General features: G+C 44.7%; 1 protein-coding gene across 1 annotated transcript; it reads left to right on the forward strand.

Annotated features, from left to right (window-relative positions):
• The first annotated feature begins 280 nt into the window (after positions 1 to 280).
• On the forward strand, positions 281 to 7,469 carry rdh8a (retinol dehydrogenase 8a). Its single transcript, XM_041956952.1, has 6 exons — positions 281 to 526; positions 2,921 to 3,082; positions 4,056 to 4,235; positions 4,773 to 4,866; positions 4,965 to 5,148; positions 5,271 to 7,469. Exons 1-6 carry the CDS (start codon positions 421 to 423, stop codon positions 5,496 to 5,498), a joined length of 954 nt encoding a protein of 317 aa, XP_041812886.1. The 5' UTR covers positions 281 to 420; the 3' UTR covers positions 5,499 to 7,469.
• The last annotated feature ends 1,990 nt before the right edge of the window (positions 7,470 to 9,459 follow it).

The following is a 9,459-nucleotide window of genomic DNA, read 5'->3' on the forward strand; positions in this document are numbered from 1 at the left end:
CCGTTAGGTATGAACAAAACGCTGTGTGAATGCTACAGTTGTTTGTTGTTGGGGTCACCAGCTCAGAAATCAAATAAGCACTGCCCCCTCTACAACACGCACGTGCGCGCGCGCACGGCCACGCACATTTTAAAGGCATTAACTTCATTTTCAGGGCAGGCGGCACCTATCAAGTTGAAGATCTTGTCTGCAAGCGGTGTTTGCGATGCCATGTCTTTTTTTTTTCTTTCTTTCTTTTTTTTTTTTTTTTTTTGGTTACTGATTTTATTGAACATGTGACTGAATTAGACGCTCACATGGCTGCGGTGGCTGCATGATCCGCTTTAGTTCTTTTAAAGTCCGGTGATCGGTAGCTCCCTCGGCAGCGACCATCCGGAGCAGAGGACCGCTGAAAAACACAGCGCCTACCCGGGACAAATCATGGCGAACAGCGGGCAGAAAGTTGTGCTGATCACCGGCTGCTCCTCCGGCATCGGGTTACGAATCGCCGTCACGTTGGCCAAAGATGAAAAGAAGCGTTACCATGGTAAATGCGCTTTCTTCTACATTGTTTCTTTGATCGGACCTATTAGTAGCAAGCCTGTAATAGTGTGGTTCGCTCGAAAGCCTATTCCGTGTTTACTTTTCCCTTGAAAGCTCTGCTATTGCACCAAGCCTCCTTTACGCACAAAGTTCGGTTGAGTTTCATGCGCAACTCTCCGTCTTAACGCAAATAAGTGACTTAGTGTAGTGTCCATTGAAATAGCTAACCCTAGTGATATCGGATCCATATCCTTTTGTAAGGGCTGGGATTCAGTCGCCCTTTGGTTCAAGTATTATCATCTGAAAGCGCAGTTTCCAGGGTAGGGCTCTGCAAGGATGCCGCTTGCCAGGCGGAATCATAAAAGGAGTCTTGTCAGTTCTCTTTCAAGTGACTTCTCCAGCACAAAGCCCCCTTTTATCGCAGTGAATTGTAGACCGCCTGCTCCGGTTTAGTGCCGTGTCTAATGTGCCTATAGTCCCCTCACTGGAGCGAGTGTTGAAAGGGGGACAAAGTTTGAGACCTGTACAAGCGAGGGTTCACTCTGAAGCAAGGGCCTTGTTTGAAGTCTTCATTGGTGCACAGTGGAGTTAGGGTGTCCCACTTTGACATTGTCGGTCTGTGTGTCTCCTCTCCTGCTTCCCATCCATTAATATCATTGTACGAACTGAGGATCCAAAACAATGTCATGGAGCCTCAGACAGAATTACATTAGACCACCTTTCCACCCCCACTCCTGTTGGTAAGAGTTTGCCTTCAAGGCCCCCCTTGTTGTTAGATGTGACTCAGTGCAGAACTACATAATTTGCTGTAGGCCTATAGTCAGTGAGACAACAGTGAAACCAGTGATTTAATTTGACATCATATACATTTATCTAATTAAACTAATTTTCGACAAATTAAGCCATTACCGCTTTTATGAACCACTGTGCAAGAGTTAGTTCAAGTTTTCTTTATCTTTCGGGGCCATTCGGATTTGATGGGATTTATTACCGCAAAATAAATGAGGAAAACAAAAGTGATTAACTGCTCCCATAACACTGGTTTGAGCAGATTTTTTTCACATTGTGACCTGCTTTCAATAAGGCCGCCTCTGAGCAATGAAGCTGATCTGCTCTTTTCCCAGCGTCTCTGGGAAATCCAACACAGATTAAATATTGCGTTTTGCATAAAGTATTAATTAGTAGCAGTGACATGCACCAAACTCAGAGAAACCCCAAAAAGACCTCTGTGTGTGCAATGCAATGTGGTTCATTCAAGAATGTTTAAGCAGCCCAAGAGTAATTCCTGCAGGAGCCAGAAGAACAATAGATCTGTTGTTCCCTTCTCTACCAATACTTAAATCTCTTTGTTGCTTCATGGACACACAGATTTCACATCATAGGATTAGGCTTAATTAGACGTCATGAGACGTCATTAATGCAAAGTGTGTGTCTGGCTACTACAAGTTACGTGGCACTGACACAGGGCCTAGTTTCATTGGTATACATCGTGAAAGGTTCAGTCAGTAACATTTCAGGACAATGCAAGAAGTCTGCAGCATAGCTTAGCACATCTTTTAATCTTGCTGATCAAACCCTGTCCCTGTTCAGACAAGAATCAGGCGAGGGTTTGCCTTTATCTGTCAAGGACAACAGGTAGATTCAGATGAACATGTGAATGAGAGGTTGTTTACTCCCGCTGATTGCCATTGTGCAACAGCACTGTCTTTCTTTTCTCTGCTAGATAACGTCACTCAGCAGAGTGTTAGCACGACGCACAACATGGAAGATTCCACGAAAGCCAAGTCAACACTGTGCCGATAGCAGCTGTCACTGGCCATGATAGATTCCTGTGCTGCATGTAGGTTAATGTTGCCCAGCGTGTAAAGTTCAGAGGAAATCAATTCTGTGTCCTGTAAACTGACAGGCGCACTCATTGCTGGGACTCTGACCCACACATCTGACTCTGTCACAATAGTGAGTGTGTGTGTGTGTGTGTGTGTGTGTGTGTGTGTATGTGTGTGTGTGTGTGTGTGTGTGTGTGTGTTTGGGTGTGTGCGTTCGTGAGAGTGCTCTTCCTTGTGTGTGTCTTAAGTAAGTCATTCAGTGGTGGCCTCACAGATAAGAGGTTTCTCTTTCCTGTGTGTTGCTCCATCAGCGTGACAATGGCTCAAGAGTTTTTTTTCTTTTACTTACAGATCAAAATTATTTATTATTTTTGAAATGATTCCCCACCAAATAATGAATAAGGACAGTTTGAAATTTAACAAAAATGTTCAAAAATGAGCTTTCTAATCCTGATGATTTAGAGTGCTCCACACACTCCTAAGGATTTCTTTGCCATTCCAAGCTGTGTTGCTTTTACTGAGGCCACATTGTACAAGCAAATAAAATGTTCCACCTCTCTGTCTCTCCCTAGTCATAGCCACCATGCGGGACCTGAAGAAAAAGGACAAGCTAGTGGAGGCAGCAGGAGATGCATATGGCAAGACCTTGATGTTGCTTCCACTAGATGTGTGCAGCGACGAGTCCGTCAAGCAGTGCATCAACAATGTCAAGGACCGCCACATTGATATCCTGAGTGAGTGGGACACAGCTGCATGCAGATGAACATATGTGTATAAGTGTGTTTGTTTCTTTTCTTTTACATGTCGGAACAGCTGATAAATTGTGAGAGCGTAGCAGTGACTATGCAGCTTCTAAAATGAAGAAGCACAGTTCAGCGTTGTTGCTGTAAAGCTAAAACAACTTCAGGACAGTGTTTCGGAAACAGTGGTCACTCTCTTCTAACACTGTGCTTCGTGGTTTTGCAGTTGACATTAAGTGTAGGTGGGGGGAGGAGATTGGGAGAGTCTTGAAATTCCAGTGGGCAGAAAGATTCTGCACCAAAACACAGAGGACCACCAAACTGATTTCCAGGGTGTGTGAAATATAACTGAAACTTAGTCTGCAGCTCCATCTGCTCCGGGCACCTTCTTCTTGCTTGGTCTCTCTCTAAAAGGCGGCCCTTACAGCTGAAACAAAGCCGGAGGCATATTTTAAACCCCAGAAATCTCAACAGTTCATTGGGTTCTTGGTACTGATCTGGCGCCCTGTAAAAACGTCATGTCCAGTCATTTCATTGTCTTTTTGTGCAACGTGGTCAGTAAATTCTATGTTGGTAGATTAATAACTCCAGAATAAGTAACTCGTCTCAGTTCTTGTGTTAAACCTTAAGTCCGGATAAAGGTTCTATTTATAAACCTGCGTCCATTTTACTCTAAATCCAACATTGCATCCCCCTTCACCTAATTACTCAAGACCCAGAGGCCCTTCAACATGGCCTGGTGTTACATCACACCTCAGTGTTATTGTCACACACTGACATCTGGTGGCAGTATCAAGTAATACCATCTTTGATCTATCAATGACGGATCTATTCTTGTAAGAAGGCCAAGAGAACAGTGGAAATGATACAGATATCACTTCACGTTAAGTCAACAGTGTCTTTTGGTGATTGTAGTGTTGGCGATACCAGCAGTGTGTCATCTCTGTGTCTGTGTGTTTCCTGTCAGTCAACAATGCAGGTGTGGGCTTGCTGGGACCTGTGGAAAGCATCAGCATCGAGGAGATGAAAAGAGTGTTTGAGACCAACTTCTTTGGTGTTGTTCGCATGATCAAAGAAGTGATGCCAGACATGAAGAAGAGGCGTTCAGGACACATCGTGGTCATGAGCAGTGTCATGGGACTTCAGGGTATGATTTGCATCTATTTAACAATGCAGAGTCCAGTTTAGTTTGATCCAAGAACTCAGGAAAAGTTGCTTACAATCCTAACGGATGTTGCAGTTGTATACAAGAGCACTGCACTCAGATATTATAAACCAGTTTAGCAAACTACAGCATCACCTGCAGCATCACATTTTCAGATTTCTTCAAGTTACAAGCATAGCATATGCTGATCATCCAAGGCTCATTCTTATAAATTATAATTGAATTGCTTGTACAAACTCTTATATAAGCGCCACATCTGAAAAGAAGAGCTTTAATTAAAACAAAACAAAGCCTCGGTTCTGGGATCAGTTCTGTGTGTTTAAACTCTAAATCCATCGGTTATTACAGCACAAACACGCGGTGTGTTCAGGTTCAGTCTCCTCATCCTGCTGACAGTGTGCTGTTCAGCTGCAGCATTTTTTAAACGCTGAAAGAAAAAAATATTTGACTCATGTCTGCTGTTAATTGAGTATTGTGAGAACACAAAGCGCTGATTATCTCTCTGTTTTGCCGGTTTAGGAGTGGTGTTCAACGATGTTTACACTGCCTCTAAGTTTGCCATGGAAGGTTTCTGTGAGAGTATGGCCGTGCAACTGATGAAGTTCAATATCCGGTAGATTACACTCTTCCCTCTATTCTTCCTTCACATCTGTCTTTGCTTTGTGCCGTACTTGCTCCCTCACAGGCCTTTCTGCATCTGACTCCTCATAGGTTGTCCATGATTGAGCCTGGCCCAGTGCACACTGAGTTTGAGACGAAGATGATGGAGGATGTGGCCAAGATGGAGTATCCAGGAGTAGATGCCGACACAGTTCGTTATTTTAAAGACGTTTACCTGCCGTCATCCATCGATATATTTGAAGCCATGGGCCAGATGCCAGAGGACATTGCCAAAGTAAGGGATCAGGTTTATACCAAGTCTAGCTCAGGATTCAAGAATCAATGTGTCTGTGATCACAAACTGGTACAAACATTCAAGCAGCACTCAAAACTTTCTTTCGCTTCTTGTCTCTCCAGTGCATTAAAAAGGTTATTGAGTCGAGCAGCCCTCGCTTCAGGAATCTGACCAACAACCTCTACACACCCATTGTGGCCTTAAAGTACGCAGACGAGACTGGTGGCCTGTCTGTCAACACTTTCTACAACCTGCTCTTCAATTTCGGCCCCCTCATGCACATCACCATGAGCATCCTCAAGTGCCTGACGTGCAGCTGCCTGCGCAGACGCACCATCTCACCTAACTGAGGAGGGTGTCCAGTCGTGCCCTTCATCCTTACCCTCTCTCTTTGTTGACCCCACCCAGTTCCTACTGCCTTTTCCTGAATTTTTGGGCAAAGCAGGTAGAGTAGAGCCAGTAACTCTGGACAGAGGAGGCGCCTTTTAGTTCAAAGACACTACCATGATAAGCTTTGCCTGACAACATGCACAGTTGCACAAGTTTGTCATAGAGATGAATGCAGGATGACCTCATGTACTCACACATATACACAAGGACACATACATACACAAAACACAGAAATACAAGCAACACACACATTGGATTGTTGGACATACATGTTATAAAGTGGAGGCCATGCCTTAGTTATCGCTCTACAGGAGGAACTGAACAGAGTGTCAAGTGGTTAGATGTCTATATCATTTTAGTATACACACACACACTCGCACACACAGGACATGAGACATGAGCCCCATGGACAGATAACAAAGCACAAAAATGAGCTCAGTTACGGAGAAAAACAGTAAAAATATAGAGAAATAATGATGCTATTATTTTTTAGCCTAGATGACTGTACACTCAGGCTCAGCAGAGTTATAACGTATATGACAGAAACAGAAAGAATATATCTGCTTTTATTGTGTTGTGCCCTTAATTTCATGTTTGCCTTAACATAGTGTTCTCATGGTCATAACTGCTGTCAAATCATATTTTTTAATCTTTTAATGAACTGGATGTTTTTGTTTTTTTAAAGGTTTGTGAAGGGTTGGGTCAGATATGTTTAATCTAGCATCTTGATTTAGAAATAAACAGAGTTCTGATTTATCCTTGATTTTTAAGGATGTCAATGACAAAATGTGACCATTTTGACTAATCATGTTTATCGATCGAAAAAGCTCTGCAAGGTCTTTCTCACTATCTGCAAGGCTTCTTGGGTACCAAGAGGGGGCAGTGTTTCACTGCTTTTTCCCAGACAGCCAACCTGTGGATTTCACCACAGCAAGCGGAGTTGGAGCTGCAGTGTAAAGGAATTTTTCTTTAGTGGCCTGACAAATGCAATTTAACAAAATAGTTGCAATCTTTAGAGTGTGTTTATACATTGTTTTAGACACTGCCCATCATATTTTTTTAAGCAGAATTATTTCAATCATTGCATTTCTTACAATATATTTCAATAATGTGGTAGTCAACATCAATTCATTACTGATTTTTGACAGGTTAATTTGGAAAGATAGATATCCTCAGCTTTATTGAAAGTTTTCATGTAACAGCAGCATCTCAGCTCACAGAGACTTTAAGCTGTTGGGATCGTATTCAGGTAAAGACACACAATGCCTCTTGCAGAGCACGTACTTGTTTTTGCATATGCATATTTGTGAGTGTGCATGTCTGTGCACATACGCAGACATTAGCATGTGTTTTTCATGCATGCGTGTGTGTGCGTGAGAATGTGTTGTATGAGCATGTCTATGGGCCAAGTTAGTGATCTGGTGATGGATATAAAGAGGTCATGGCCTGCTCCCCATCAAAACCCCTCCCTTGAACCCCCACCCCTCTCACACACACACCCTGCTTTGTGCCGTGTGAGAGAATGTGACCTGGTTCCCATCCCTGAGGAGGGGTGAACCTTAATGACGGCCTCCTCAGACACATTGCGCAGCACTGAGCCTCCCTCTCCAGCTGGCCCCCTCAGCCCATCAGGCCGGGACCCCCTGGTCCACATTGGGAGAGGCCTGCGGTCTGGCCTGGATTGCCTAGCCAGAGTTTGTCCTGCACACACCCTGTCCCATCCCATCCTGCCATGGCCTGCCATGTCCAGACTGGTCACACTCACCCAGACTGCATTGAGCTCATCATCAGAGGACAGTGCAACTGGTTGCAGACCTGTAGTTTCTGTGCAGTGTACAATGAGCGCAGCAGCTCAGCTCTGTGTATGTGTCTTCATCAGAGGCGACAGCTACGCACAATGGAACAAAGATGCTGTCAATCACAATCAAATGGGTGTGTGTGCAGGGGGTGGAGGAGAAGGGGGAAGGGAATCCGAGGAGTTTGGGGGAGGAGTCGCTGTGCCCTGAATGTTCAGGGGGATGCCAAGATCCAATGCGGGACGCTGAAGGCTAAGGGCAGGGGACGGGTGGGGGCTTTGGGGCACTGAGGGGTGGGGGTGTGTTGCATTTGGGAAAATGAAAATTGGGGTGCCCAGGCCTGAATGGAAGACCTGTTTACTAATTGAATGAACACAGGAGTTACAGCAAAGTCTCATTAAACAAGAGGTCTTATCAAACCATTGTTGTGTACCTTTGTTTCACAATCAAGAACGTAATTGCAATATAATGAGGGCAGCGTGACGTGGTTCGGGCTTCCCTTAATTGTATCCCTGTCACAATACAGAGCCACTAAACATGCATCAGCTCTGTCTTCATGCGCACTCGCCGTGTACTGACTAACAAGCCACTTGCATTTTTAGACAGGGAATTCAGTTGTTGGAAAAAAAAGGGAGCCTCACTTTGGCATGTTAGTCGGATACATTTTTTGCAATCTGTCTGCCCTTTTTGTTGCCGGGTCATCGCTGGTTCAGACATTTTACTCTGTCCTCCTTTGACTGTCATCATCACCAGACAACCACACCTACGCCTGACTCACAGAGTGATGAGATGCACTGGGGAGTCAGAGATGAAAAACAAAAGGGAGCTGCAGAGGTCGGAAAATTGTGAGAACTGAATTGTGATAATGGGGAAGAAAAAAGCAGAGAGAGTGAAAGAGACAGGAAGGAAAGAAAGTCCGAGTGCTGAGGGATGCCGGTATTAAGGGGAGCTGATGTCTAGACAGGGTGCTTCAGCCTGATCCCAGGTCAGGATGGATCAAAATCAGCCTCCACTTATCTGTTTCTGTTATTACTTCCCTGGCAATCAAGGATCTGCATAATTCTGAATAGTGTCACAGAGTGGAAAACAGCCGCCGTATGACATGATCCTGGGATCAGAAATAAATGCGAGGCAGATGAAAGCTGAGAAAAAGGTGGCCATTAGCCACCATTTAACATGGCTGTCTGTGACTGGAGCTGTAGCCACATGGGACTTAAGCACATCCATAAAGCTGATCTGGAGTGTGAAGGGAGCTATCAATCTTTATACAGTCAAAACAGGAGAAGCTCATGTTGCCCTGTGGCTGGCCTGTGGCGTCCGGGACCACTAGGCCAGCAGAGGCCACAGGGAGAAACAAACACACAACGTCTATCTCTCCTTCTCCCTCCCTCTCTGTCCTTTCCTTTTCTCCGTCCTGCTCACTCACTCTGTCTCTCTGAGGCCCACTGTCTGTCTGCCCTATCCTCCGTCCATCTCCATAACTCCTCTGTGCAGTGACCTCTCACAGACCCAACGTGGGTCACTTGTTTATTCACACATGGAGAGGGGGGTCATCATCTCTCGTTCTGAGTGGAACTGCTTGTTTGCAAGGCCGGATTGTTAAGAGGTTGGCACGTAAATCAAACGAATCTTGGCTCGAGCCGACCAGTCATACACATTGTTTTACAGACACAGGACCGCTATTGTCATCATTACAACATTAGCCTTGTCCCCTTTCCCTCCTGCTCTTCCAGAACATAAACAATCCTGCAGGAATTTCCAGACTGGAACTCAGTTTGCCCACTACCGCTTCGTTTTGTTCCGCTCTGTTCACTCTCTCAAAACTACCAGTTCCAATGACTGTGAAACGCTGTGATTAGAGGGTTCAATCTGTGTACAAGTATTATAATTCACAAACAAGGGGATGATGGTTGATTGTGCTGGGCTTAGAGATGATGTAATCTGAGAGGGGTAACATGATTCTCTTGTTTTTATTGTGGACAATGAGGTAAGATATGGTGTTATGTTCCACAAGGAGAGTCTGACAGCAAAGCCGCTGATGTCAATGCACAGATTTCACTCAAAACCGGAAATTCCTGTTTTGCCGAGGGGCATGATGAAGTCCAACAAGCAATAATAATTAAAA

Source organism: Chelmon rostratus, chromosome 17 (genome assembly GCF_017976325.1).
Source record: "Chelmon rostratus isolate fCheRos1 chromosome 17, fCheRos1.pri, whole genome shotgun sequence".
NCBI classification, from domain to species: domain Eukaryota; kingdom Metazoa; phylum Chordata; class Actinopteri; order Chaetodontiformes; family Chaetodontidae; genus Chelmon; species Chelmon rostratus.

What these genes read in the sequence shown, in the direction of transcription:
- rdh8a (XM_041956952.1), top strand. Translation starts at nt 421, where the DNA reads ATGGCGAACAGCGGGCAGAAAGTTGTGCTGATCACCGGCTGCTCCTCC. An exon ending in CCGCCACATTGATATCCTGA is followed by an intron (nt 3,083 to 4,055) that starts GTGAGTGGGACA and finishes GTTTCCTGTCAG; the next exon opens with TCAACAATGCAGGTGTGGGC. An exon ending in CAGTGTCATGGGACTTCAGG is followed by an intron (nt 4,236 to 4,772) that starts GTATGATTTGCA and finishes TTGCCGGTTTAG; the next exon opens with GAGTGGTGTTCAACGATGTT.